Below are 14,043 nucleotides of genomic sequence, written 5' to 3' on the forward strand. Positions count from 1 at the left end.
AAAGACAGGTTTTTGTGTAAAGTTACAAAAGACTGTAAATGCAGGAATAATGTTACATAAGCAAGTTAAGTAACCGACATTAGCTGGATGGATGAATGTTCTGTGGTTGTTCTTCTGTGGTAATACATTTCTATTCTACTACTGGTGGTCGCTGAAAGACATATCATCTGAAACCACGTCCCCCTTCACAGGTGTACCCCACAGGAAAATAGAAGTGGAGTTTGTGTGTAGACATGCTTGTTCTAAAATTATCAACAGTGTGTCTTTGATATCTCTTTGTAACTGAGAGAGAGCGATCAAACGCTAGAGAAACCCAAGCAACTGCGGCCACTTTCTATATTAAAAATAGCAATAGCTATGCTCAGCATGTGCAGAGTGGCAACTGCTAAAATGTTTCTGAATGGACAAATACGATCAGCCAGGCATCTACAAGCAAAATGGATACAATGGCTCTTTCTAAATTCAAGGCTGTGCTATCCTTCAAAAAGTATCTAGAACCTGTGTTACAATGCTCGGTCAATTGGCGCAGAAGTGACTGGCTATTAGCAGAAGTTGGCAGGCAATGTGACAGGAAACACTCGAGGCTGCTTTGATGCACATGTACATAATGTGGCGAAGCTTCAAGCACAATATGCTTTCATGTTTGCAAGGGGAGGGATGACAAATCTAGCAGACCATGGCACACTAATTTGTAACTTTGTCAGCTGAAGCGTGCACATAGCATTGTTCACCTGTAAGTACAAATTAAAAAGCATCGTGTGGCACAACTAATCAGGTTCAAGGGAATCGATAGCAGAAGGTGCTGGAGAGTGAACACGATGAATCAAGTCCCACTTTTCAAATGACAGTACAACTCGTACTTTTTTAGTCAACATTTGTGTTGACTAGTTGGAATGTACAGCCAGACAGAGGCCTGGTGAATGTGACTGTCTTCCAGTGAGGGTCAATTCGCTGTATGCCCACGTAGTACTGTGCAAAAGTCTTCAGCCACTCCTCAATGCTTTATTTTTTTGAGGAAATGGGGAAATAGGAACAACAACGTAATGAAATGTGCAAACATAGATGGAAATACAGTATATAAGGCAAGAACAGTTTGTGCAGCTTACCAATGAACTCCCCGTGGCAGGTTTTCTTTAAGTTCTTTAAGTAGTCTTCGGGACTAGTTCTCCAGGACATTCAAAGCGCTTCTTTGGATCTTGGCTGCCTTTTGTTCTATTCTCTGTCAAAAATGACCTCACACAGCTTTGATAATGTTTAAGTCTGGGCTATGAAGAGGACAATATGTGACTGATCGTGTTCCATTTTGTGCTTTTTTCCAGATGGTTGCTTGGTGGATCAAGTTTGACATGATCCCCAACACCAATGGCTTAAATACAGCCTCAAACTATGAGCCTCCACTGTGTCTTACAGGTGGCTATAACCAGTGTTGTACCTCACTCTTGACCACCTCTGCACTGTAGGCGATTTGAAACACCAATCTCTCATTTGGATTCATCACCCCGCAAGACCTGTCGCCACTGATTTGCAGTCCAGTTCTTGTTTAATTTGGCATACCTAAGGCTTTTTTTTTTTTTTTTTTTTACAGTTTACCTTACTTTCTTGGCATTATTGTCCCACTGAGACCAATAATGATGAGGTTTTGGTCTAGATAAATCAACTTAAAAGGTTTTCCTATTTCCTAAGGACATGAGTTTCATGTACTCTTCCTCTGCTGCCCTTGCAGGCCTGCCACTTGGCAAGAGAAAACAAACAGGTTGGGGTAAAAGGACTGGACTGAAAATGAGTAGAAAAAGCAGGCAACTTAAAATACAAGCTGGGATAACTATTGTTCAAGACTACTTTAATAAATTAAAGTCTGACTCCATAGAAGCAAAATATTAAGAAACATACAGTGCAAGACTTTTGCACAGTACTGTATATTCTCTTATTTATATTTATATTGGATGCATCTCCTTCATCTTGTTTGACGAAATGAAAAAACTGGCTGTGGAATGAATTTGACATTTTATTTGTCCGAGGAAGCCCTTGTATTTGATAAGCTTGCGGAGAATATATTCAGGCGCTGCTTCATGAGTTTTAAATTCGTTTATATGGGTTAAAAAAATAAATAAAAAATGAAAAAAAAAATCCTTTTTTGCTGTGCACCACTGGATAAACTGACAACTATCATTTAATTACTTTAGGAAACTGCAGCTTCGGAAAGTTTTCTCAAAGTACAGCCTCGCTCAGTGACACCTAATAAAGTAAGACTGTGAGCTTTGCCTTCACCATCATAACCTAAAGCAGATCTTCTCAGATGAGTTTTGCTTGGTCACATAAATTCACATTCTGCAACATCAAATTTATAGAAATTTGACTAGCCTGTAATTTGAAACAGCTAAAATGAGCCCCTGAAAATATCTTCTCTGTGCCACCTATATGCTGTGCCACTCAAGTACTAAACTGGCACTCCAGGCCCGAGAGTGCAGGCTTTTTAGAAACCCAATCCACCCTCATAGCACCACACCATTACCAACAGAACTAATGAGTTAGTATAGCTGAGTCATGTGTACATCCACTTTTGTGGCGAGCACTTCAGACTGAAGAGGAGCGACAGCTGCACAGATTTCCCCCTCTTTCTCCATCTACAACCTACCTGCTTTGCTCTACCATGCAAACAGCAAAACCCATAACAACAGGCATTAGTAGAAAAACTACATTACAGGATATACGGAAATCACTTGACTGTGTGTGTGTGTGTGTGTGTGTGTGTGTGTGTGTGTGTGTATGTGTGTGTGTGTGTGTGTGGGACATAACAGATGCCTTGTATCACACTTGACTGATGCTTTCAGCCTAATGGCTTTGCCATTCCATGACTGCATTTATGGTTAGTAAGAAATACATCCATACCCATCAGAGTTATCACTTCAACCCTAATACAGGATGAGGTCATGGTGAATACTGAGAGTGGAAGAAAAAGGGGGGAGCTCCAAGTTTTGCTCAAAGATTACCAAAACCAGCTCCAGACAACTTAAGAATTTGGGAAAAAAATCACTTGAAAGGGTAAATAAAAGGGTGACTGCCACGCTATGATGATAGAACGCAGGTTTGCGCACAGTTTGTCTCTCTATAGTGTAGCAGACTCAGTGAGGGAAAGAAATATATGAAAGGCAGCAGCAGAATATTAATCGCTGTTGAAAACAAATTAAGAATAAATGGTCCAAAACTCACAAGAGGTCCAACAAATTTAATTTTCCTAATAACATTTAATGGAACTTAATCAGGACATTATGGGGGAGAAGTACTACAAAATGCAGTTTTAGTAATTACACTGATTAAGATGTGTAAATTGGAAAGCTATGGGCTGATCCTTCCTCTATGGTCAGATCTTGTACTTCTCTGGATTTTGCTGTTGTAACAGATAAGTGTCATAAACACATAATCATTACGTCTAATCGCATTTAGAGGGAGCTTGTCTGCTTGTTATTATTACTGCGTTGCCTGTTATCAGCCACTAACAACAAAGCATTCCCATATTCCCAAGGAGGAATTACACATGCTTGTATAGTTGATAGCTAACCATAATAACGCAACAGCCACTGGCACTGTATTACAGAGAGCTAAGGGACCGAAATCAATTGAAAGGATACAACTCCCAAGAGGTCAGCCAATTAAAGACAAAGGGGAGGTAGGGAAACTCTAACAAGACCCAAGGGCTTAAAATGAAGACCAGAAGCCCCAAGGCAGGGGACTCTGGGAACTCAGTCAGTGGCAGGAGACTTTGGAGAGGAGCAAACATAGGATTTTTCAGGCAAGGCTTATCCAAGCTCTGCTATCGCTTTACTAAATGAACTGAAAGAAGCAAATGTTTGCTTTAAGGCTAATAAGAGGAACATTAAGTTCATTTTAAAGGAAATCGGAGGTATCTGGAATTATTTTGAGTCCCCTTTCAAGATCCCGTTTTTTTTACACTATAGATGTGACTACTTTTATCTGCTTTCAAACCTCAGTTAAACGCATTTTAACCTAACCATTAAACTGAATTGTGTCACAGATCACAGGGAATTGACAGTGGATAAAAGAAAAGTGGAAGTCAAACCCTCAAGCACCGTGTGGGCTCAAAGGCCTTACAGCACAATAGCTGGGTAGACAATCCAGCAGCAGCAACAAAAGAAAGCTTGTTATTGTGATAACAGACATGTCCGTTGACTGTGACAGACTGCAATCCAATATGTAGCACAAACAGAAGATTGATTCTACAGCTGGGCCTTTTGGGAGCACAGGACACAGAGCAGAGCCGCCTGTACACCGTGAGCCCCAAAGACTATATCTTTATATCAGACAGTGCACAGTGAAATTACCACCGAGCTACAAAGCCCGCATGTTCACGGAATACCTCTCAGCACGGGTACAAATGCTCTGCTATTTCAAGATGAAACGACAAAGGTGAGAAATTTATACTTTTGTGGCTGAGCCATCAAATCACTGGAGACTAGAGAGAGTACTGTGTAATCCATCAGACAGTATTTCTCTGCATCACAAGGCAGGGCCACTACGGTCTACTGACACACTCACGTCTGCAATAATCAGCTGAAATCTCAAAGCTGTCTCTGAACCTGAATATATGCAAGCTCCTGCCTCCCAGCTTTAAAGGTCACTGCTTACATTAAAAACATCTCATCCAAAATCTCCACTGAATATTTGAGATCTATAAAGATCCTAAGTAAATGAGCAAAATGCCTTTTATTGGTGATGTCGTGCCAGTTGTGGCAGTGTAGCCTAAGAGTGCACCACCTGCAAAACACAACATGGTACAGTTGGAAATTTCCACACTGCCATGCTCCTCTGAGACATCCCACACACCTGCACAGGTGGTAGTGCCGTCAGCCTTTTGAATGCAAGTAAACTTTATCAAGTCACATCACGTTTACCCAGAACACTGAATAGAAATGCAAAGTATATCATGCGTGAACTATGTAAACTTAATACAACAAGATCATTGGTTACAGACACGATCACCACCCTGTAGTTTTAGCCACTAGGCCTGAGCGCTGTAAGGAAACAAAACAATAACACGCTGTAATGGCTGCATCAACCATCTGTGCACCACAAAGATGGTATTTACTGATGTCAGTGGATGATATTTATCTGTTGCGTCACATCTTCTACTAGTTGTTGGGTTTGTGAAAAAAAAAAAAAAATCTTCATTTTGTCGGTTGAGGCACCTTTTTTTCCCTATTTATGCCAAGGCAACATGTGTGACTTGTCAATTATTTATCAGTTGTTTGTCCTATACAAGACACTGTCTTATTAGACGTTAGTGCCGTGGGTCATGTGACTTATCACAGGTGATTTAAGATTGTGCCGCCCAGTGTTTCATAGTCTGCTGAAGAGCAGGTTTGCCTAAAATGTCACAACTAGATGCAATAAGTAAGAAAACTGTCGAGTCCTGTAGTGTGCAAGCCGTTCATTTTTTTCCATGTTATATTTTTTCAGCTCTGCATGATGTGCATGGATTTGTTCCTGTTTTATATTAATCAAAAAAAAATTCTATTATGGCATTAGCTATCAGCTGAATTGCTTTTTTAAAGGGCAGTACAGAACTGCACAACTGGTGCACTGCAATGTAAATGCAAGACAAGGAATAGCTGCACGTACAAAAAATGTTTATCAACTGATCTCTATTGCACTGTTGACAAGCAAGAAGGCTGTATCTGTCGTTTCACATGCATTTGGTATTGCTATCACCAGTTATTATAACTATATTAAGTTAATTCAAACATCACTTTCAGCCTACAAATGTCTAAAACAAAGGGTTAGTGCATATATACTACATGGAGTCTCTTACTAGGCCTCCAGCTGCTGCATATTGAAACAGCTGCAGAAGGAACATCACAGCTGATGCTGCAAGTTACAAAAGTCCCTTCTAGCTTCAGTGTCATCAAAAAGAGGAAAATTTAATTTGGCTATTACCGAAGTCATTTCTGGTATGGAGTCATACATTTATAGATGGACTGCATAATTCATTCAACTGGGTTATTTTTGATTTTCTGTCACTCAGCTGAATGATGATATGGACCCAATGAGCCTTGATAACAAGCAAAGCAGCTGTGAGGTTATGTGAACTGGACATTTCAGACTGAAACTGGATCTGCGATGCCTCGACCTGTTTGTAAAAAACACAAACAAACAGGACGTGCAGACATTAAATCCAAGAGATTCGATTTGATTTATTTACCCACCAGCTCTGAAAATGGCAGCTAAGGCAGGTCTGCTTAATTGTGCAAATACGTGATAGAACACCAAGTCCTAAAGGGAGTAAGAGAGAGCAATAAGTGTCCAGCGTCCTCACTGAAAGTGGATATCTGAAACAAAAACCGTTTTTCATGCTTCCTGATAAAAAAAAGGATCTGTAGACCAGTCGACATAAGAAGACTGAGTAGGAGGAAGATGGGATGGGGATGATTTCTTCATGAACACTGTATCTTTAAGACTAAGCGCATCAATTTGTACTAGATATGGCACAGTTTAGGATTTTGGAATGTAATTGTGTGTGTAATCTTTTCTCCTATAAAAACTCTTGAATCAGAGTAGGTGAATAGTGTTTGTGTGGGCACACAAAATGCAGTGGGAGGTCTTATTCAAAGTAGTGCCGGCATGTTACTGACAGAAGGCGGGCAGTGTGTGATGGAGAGAAAAAGAAGAGAGAAGGAAAAACATAGTGTCATTTTAGATTTTACAGCTTCTGTTATAGCTCTGAGACGAGCCAGTGCCGAGGAGTCCTAACATACAGGGAGGTGCTAGACCAAAGCAGGTGTTGATGTCCACGGGACCGCACAGAGTAGAAATGGAAATGTAGGTATTTTAATGCCAAACGCTGAGGTTGAAACATGCTAAATATTGCAGGATACAAGAGAATAAAAATCTCAACAGCTTAGCATGAGATTTGGTTCCAGTCAGCTACAGATTCCTCTAATAATTCTAAAACTTATTATACAACTATTGCAATCAAAAAACAAGCAAATAAGTTTGGATCCCAGGGATGTACACTCCTTACTTCATGTGACTGAGTCCTCAACACATGACACTCCCTGCAGAAACTGGTACATTCTACGGAGGAGAAAAATAATGGCACATTCTTGTCTCCACATGTAGCTTCAACTGAGGATGAAAGACTGGTTTACTGCTTGACACAGCAAGACAAGGAGTTAAACACTGACTAAGTAGCTGTGTGCAGGGTCTGCCAATGGAGATGCAAACCACGTAGTTTATTCACAAATGACACAATCCATGATTCTGGACACAACTATTTTGTGTAACAAAGTTAAATTTTTACTTTTAAAATATGGTAAAACACTAGCACTAGTGCTTGGCTGGGGAAGCAAACATTCCCCACCAAAAACCTTCTATAATGACTTCAAGACTTGCATGTGAAGAACAATGCATGGCATTAGGAGCATGCCAGTCTAGGAGGAGAACATTTTTGGGGAACTTTTTTTATGCTTTCTACCACAAAGTGTTATTCAGATTAGTTATGGCAAATGCCGAAAGCAATGTGGGGAATAAAAAGTAAATCGAGGTTTGATTTCAGATCACAGTTAACAAAAAGAACATTACCTGACATTGACAAGGAAGGTAGCAAGGTAGTTATTTCAGTACAAATGCACGAGATTAGAAAAGACACAAAAATGGGCCTTATCTGTCTTAGACTAGTCAGACGCTTTTACAGACAACCACACTATCTCTGCTGTCCAGAGCTTTGAAACCACCATTACAGATCATTATGGACTGATCCACCAGAGTTAGTGGGTGTGGTGCCTGTGAGTGCAGCTAAAGTGCCAATGTTTTGCACTATTTCAAGAATCTACCAGTGACAAATATACTTCAAAATAATCCACACAAGGCACAGCTATCAAAAGTTACCCAACCCGTCTCCATGCTGTTAAAAAAAAATGCCCAAAGACCTGGCTTTGGGCATTTTTTTTAACAGCATGGGTCTCTCTTCTGGTGAACAACACAACACTGTCACATGTTTTCGCGGTTTGGGAATTTTTTAAAAAGGGATTCATGAGCTAAGATTCCTACAGCTATGAACCTAAAATAAAAGCCTTACATCATAATCACAAGCCTGATTTTTTTTTAAAACAGCTCACCTTTAACTATACAGTGATAGATTTTGTATGTAAGGGTGAAAAAACAATGCAGTGGGTTAATCGTTCCTGCCTGCATACTGACTCTTTAAGGAATATTTAAGTGAAATTTAAATACATTTAAACTAGTAGACCTCAATTAGACTGGAGGACCCGATGGAATATTTAAGAGATCCCAGTTTGGAAAAGACTGGATTAGGATCTGGGCATCGAAATAAAGACACAAAGGGCATTACCGTTAGTGTAGCTTGGCTAAGAACTAGCTGATGGTGACAGTGAACCACCAACTGTGATATTTGTGTGCGTGTGCATGTGTGTGTAGTCGTTTTCAGTGAAACCGCAATGTATAAATGCTAAGCTAACGATTTGGTAGTGCGCATCACCAGCCTCTGCTAACCTCAGATCTACGGATGCTTCCTAACTGTGACAAACATGTATCGTAACGTGCCTTTCGCTTCACCGAGCAATTTTTTTTCTTCATCCAAACACATACCTGGTCAAGAGGGAGGTTGATAATTTCACTGAGCGGCTGCAACAGAGTGGATCCAGTGCATGATGCTGTCGTTTGGGTAGCCATGCTTGGACGGTGTCCGTAAATCCTTTCGTTTCCTTTCCTCCCCTCGGTTCACTTCGCTCCCCTAGGCTGCTGCAATGACAAATACACTGCCGCCGCCGCTGTTCCTGCCGCTGCTGCTGTTGTTGCGACGAGCTGTACTGTTGTCATCCACGGCACACACTCAACGAAGAGTACACAGCCGGAACGAGAGAGTTACCCGTATGTTCTTTCTTGCAACTCGTAGTTAAATATGTATTAGCTACGAGTTGCAAGAAAGAAACACGTTTGAAAACTAAACCACATTTAAGCCCCCTCTCGCCTTACACAGCATGCTAATTATTTACATTGAAGAAAAGTGGCAACTCCTGTTAGGAGCACGCGCAATGTAAGTTGTCGTAAAAAAAAAAAAAGAATATCCACCGCTATTTATTCACGAGCTGAGGGTTGTTTTTGTTTTTTTGTTTGTTTGTTCTGTCTAACGTTTAATATAATCTTCGTTCAATTTCCTTAGCTCAAATAGGACACAGCGGTTGCTACTTTTGAAGGCTAGCGCGTGAACTATCTCGATTGTACAACACCTTTGATGACAATGACGTCGACAATGGTGTCGGTGTGGGTGGAGAGATGGCGACCCAGCCCTCCCTGACAACATTTTTTGACCCCTGTGTGCGGAGAACGTGAATCCCATTATCCAGTGCCACTGTCGTAAATCCGCATCCCGGATTCGGGGTCCTCGAGGCAAATTGAATTTAAACGTGAGGGATGCTGCACGCTCCGCCCCCCTCCGTTCCACTGTCATTTACACCATTCCACACGCGAAGGGGGAGAAAAAGCATGACGTAAGGGGTTTTTTTTGGTAATACTCGTTTAAGAAAAAGACAAAAACGAAGTTGGTGTAAAAAAAACTAAAAAAAAGCAAGACCTTTATCTCAAATATCAGCATTGGTCCTTTATAGCGACATTAAAAGGAGGTAAACATGACTTCAGGGGTCACCATCTGTATAACCTGAGGGTGGTTATATAAAGATTATTATATTACACTTAAGTAACTCACGGATATTTCTAACATCGAAATTATGTAATATAATATCGCTCAAAATGTCAGTATTTGCACATTTCCTTTTTATACCTGCTAGATACTGTTTAAATGTATAGTGCCCCTATTACTTTTCACAATGTCAGTCATTATTTTCATGATGAACGTCATTGTTTTTATTTATTTTATCACTGTTGTGTATATAAACTTTTTTTCCGCTTATAGATTATGAATTTTTTATTCTTTAGCCTGTGGCTGTAACAGTCATTTCCATTGCTCTATTTAATCTATCTGTTTTTTCGATTTGAGAATGTAAGACAGGATGTTGCCTTTCACTTTCCACTGCATCATGAGGCTGAAAGGAAAACACCATTGAAGTCGAGCAATCTGAAAGGTGTGCAGGTGCAGCCTTGCACGTTATGAAAATGATGTGTTTTCCCAAAGGCTTTGTATATGCCTTTTGTATATGAAAATTAGCAAACCAGAAAAGTCACACAACTAGTTTTATTCTCCGTCTGCTATCAGCACCACCTAGTGGTTCCCACTAAATTTTCCTTTTAACCTGCTTAGGTATAAAGTATCGGATATATATTTAAAATGGGATTATAAATAACTCGTTTATATTTTCACTGAAGTGTTAGTCATAGTGTGTGGTTAAGTTTTCCCTAAATAATCCAGTTATGTTTTGTTTAAAGCGGTAAAGCTGGTGTCTGCACCAGGCCACAGTAGCCAATAGAGGGCAGCGCGTACTCATAAACAGCAGCTCATTCGCTTTTTCACTAGTCCTGCAGTATATGAAAACTTTAGAGTCAAAGCTTATGTATAATCCCAGTATAGTAAACATATTACATTTTATTAGGTTTATAAAGACACACAAAAAAATACACCATGTGCTTTTTGGTCTCCAGTGTTTATTTGTATATGATTAAGTAATAAAGGTAACTTTATATATAAGAAATATTTTAATGACACTGGTACAAGGATCGGCTTGACTGAGTTAAATGCATTGCATAGCATTGATCAGATCAGACTCATTCAGCATGGCACAGCTCAGTGGACTCCTTAAGTGCCTCTTAATTAAAAGCAGGGTGATGTGTAACACAACTCTCTGATCTTTTGTTCCACCCCAACACAAAATGCATCACCTTGGCACACATAACAGCACGACAGCTGCTGTGGAGATACAGACTAGAGGCCAAATGGAGGATGAAAAGATTAAGATGTAGAGGAGCAATAAACACAGAAGACTCTCAGTTTGCCTGGTGTACGGGCAGACAGATTAGGTATACTGTCACAACTTCCCGCTTCTTAGCAGGAGGGAACTGGAGTAAGAGGAAAAGGGGAGCAGAAAGGGAAAGTTAAAGGAAACACCTGCATCATCCAAAGGAGTCTTAGCAACTTAACAACTTACTGAAGCTACTAAAACTGTCTGAAAATTGCTCTTAAATGGCATTAAGTTACAAGTGTTACTTAAACCTGTGCCCAGTGTGTGTGAATGCACACAAGAAGCTACTAAACACATCCCAGACAATGCATGTAAATATTTTTTGCAGGTGTATAGATTAAAGAGGATTTCAAGCATCACATTTTATCAAATACATTTTAATCAGCTGTCAGAGGTAGACGAGTCAGCTTGATTTATTCTTTTTTCTTCTATTTGTGAAGTTTTTTTTCTCTATTTACTCTAATATAAATACTGGCTCGCTGCCATGCATAATCTTAATCTTAACTGAGACAATACAGCAGTGTAAATAAGCTCAACTGCTAAAGCAATATTTAATGCACGTGTGTGTGTGAGCGTGTGTCATGAGGAGTGTTCTTGTTTAAGAGGCTTGTGTTTTTTCTCTCACACGTCTGTTTCCTACACTTGCATGTGTTTTTGCTGGCAGCCTTGGTGGTCTTGTTTGCATCACTCAGTATCATTTTTACCTTGACTTTTGCTTTTAAAACTGTATTTTGCAGTTTTATTTGGAATCAGTCTGACTCCATGGGAGAATGACTAGGCATTTTTTTTTTTTTTGTGCTATCGCTTGTGCGTGTCTGCCTGTGAGGATTGGGGATGCTCAATTATTTAACAGTCGCTGGTGTATCATAAGGTTTTCTGAAGCTGCGCATCATACTGGATGCTAAAGGAGTCCATGAAATGTTAAAGAAAAGCTCCATGTGCAAGAAAGAAAACGGCTTGCATAAGATTACACTTGAGAGCAGAACTGTAACTGTAGTGGGTGTAATGAATTGTCAGTTGATTCATTCACTTAGGAGTGTGTGAGACTGGATGGCATCAGCGCCTTTGTAATTGTCAGGCATTTATTTATACTGAGGCCCTCTGGAGATTGCACCTTCACTACACTATTCTCTCCTGGAACACTCACATACACTTCTTGTACCGCAGCTCTTATGTAATTACCGTTAATCATTCATAACTACACAAAGACAACTGTGCTTTTGTTCTTTACCGATGATATCCAATTAAATTGTGAAAAGAGACGCAGTTTGTTAACTTGACACTGTCATGGCAACGCCGTCCTATTTCTCACTGTGTCTCTCTTACAAACTGATGCTACCTAAAGAGCGTGGAGAAAAGAGGTGGTGAGAAAGAGCAGGGAGAAGCTTTCACTGGGCTATTTAAAAGGTTGTAGCACGATGTGAATGGTGGTGGAGTTAATGGAAGTTCCCACTCACATACTAGGGAGGCCACATGCACACGTGTGATAATCCCTGCATTCAGTCTTCTATTTCTGCTACTACTTCTATTTCCAAAAAAACCTTTTCACCACGCTAATATTTGTTTATCAGCAAAGCTGTGCTGAGGCAAAGCTCCTTATTTAGTCAATAGCTCATGTTTTGCACTCATTCTTGCTTCTCAGGAGACACGCAGCCTTTCTCTTTACATATCAGAGAGGAAGTGCCTTTGTGTTTGGGGGTCAGGCCTCACTCCCAAAGCTGGACTAGGCTTCTTGAAATAGAACACAAGTCCACAGAGATGGACATGTACTATTTACCACCACAATCGGCGATGTCTGAAGAGCCCGCTCTCTTCCTCACCCCTCCCCTCTCCTCCCTTTCCATTTTGGTTTAGCAGCAATGCCCGCAGACAGCTTACTTGGCACAGGAGAGTGTCGACCGTTTTAATGGTTCTGCAATTCCCAGTGGGAATTTTCTGCGAGCACATTATCATCGTCACTCAAAATAGTCTAGTAGTGTAACCTGCGGGAATAAAATGAGCTGTTGTTTAAGTCTGGGGCTGTGTTTTTTAATTGGTGAACAGTGTTATGAGCTTTTACTGACAGATAAATCCTAGCTTTGAGATACTGAAAAACTTTCTGAATAAAAAGGGGAAAAAGGTTGAAATACAATATCAACATAATGCCACATATTATCCAAATACCAAAAAAAAAAAACAATAAATGAAAGTTGAAAGGTGTTTTTCAGAAAAATAAAAGCTGCAGAGAGGAGAAGAGATTTACTAACACTTCAAATAATTAGCATGGTGTGCCCCAGCTAGACTGCAGAGTGCAAACACACACACATGATTTTCCTACATCAACAATACATTTGGAAACATCTTTTTCCGTCAGAGAAACGGGAGCTCTCCCAGCTCATTGTTTCATTTTCTGCCCACACTCAGCTGAAGGGTGGGGCAGTCGTTCATGTACCCTCACTTACAGTCTGACTTTATGTAGTCTCCTAATGTCTCTCTATTTTTCCCCACTCATCCAGGATTGTAGCCATCTCAACCAATGGAGATAACAAATAGGTGACCGATCTTATCAAGATAGTGGAAGAAGAACAGATTAAGCTCACAATATATGTTCCCAAACTGGTTCTCGGACAGGTTTTTTTTTTTCATAGTTTTGTCAATGAATGCATGCAGTGTTCAACTGATGTTTGAAATCCATCATGCAGAATTTCAGCTTGTGATCTTCGACCTAAATTCACTTCATGGCCACAAAGTTCAGAAGTACTGCACAAACCAATGCAGCATGCAAAGTGGAAACACAATAGAGGCTTCAGGGGAGGGGAAGAGTGGGAGTGTAACTGGGAGTGAGCATAGCAGAATTTAAGGAGGCCTGTCAGTTTTCACACATGTCCCTGTAATATTCTGATTTCCATGTCCAAAATCTATTTTCTGAATTCTTTAATGTTCCTCTCCTATGAAACCACAACTAGCCAAGCTACAGGAAGGCAAATCTGTAGTCTAAATCTCCGCAAAGTGCTTTTTAAATTCAAGCCTTCCTTTAAATTGACAACAGCTGTTTTTTTCCCAGTAGGATGAATAAATTAAATTAAACACTAGCAGCATTTTTTTTTTCTTTTAGTTG

The 14,043-nt window shown here is 40.1% G+C and overlaps 1 protein-coding gene across 1 annotated transcript in view; it reads right to left on the minus strand.

Annotated features, from left to right (window-relative positions):
• The window catches only part of mboat2a (membrane bound O-acyltransferase domain containing 2a), a 42,060-nt gene extending 32,722 nt beyond the window's left edge, over positions 1-9,338 (minus strand). The window contains exon 1 of the mRNA XM_040042710.1: positions 8,623-9,338. Coding sequence (XP_039898644.1) covers positions 8,623-8,706 — 84 coding nt within the window. The 5' untranslated portion in view covers positions 8,707-9,338. The remainder of the gene's footprint in view (positions 1-8,622) is intronic.
• Between the last annotated feature and the right edge of the window lie 4,705 nt (positions 9,339-14,043).

The sequence above is a fragment of the Simochromis diagramma genome, unplaced genomic scaffold (assembly GCF_900408965.1).
Source record: "Simochromis diagramma unplaced genomic scaffold, fSimDia1.1 OVJJ01000304.1, whole genome shotgun sequence".
In the NCBI taxonomy this organism is placed as follows: Eukaryota; Metazoa; Chordata; class Actinopteri; order Cichliformes; family Cichlidae; genus Simochromis; species Simochromis diagramma.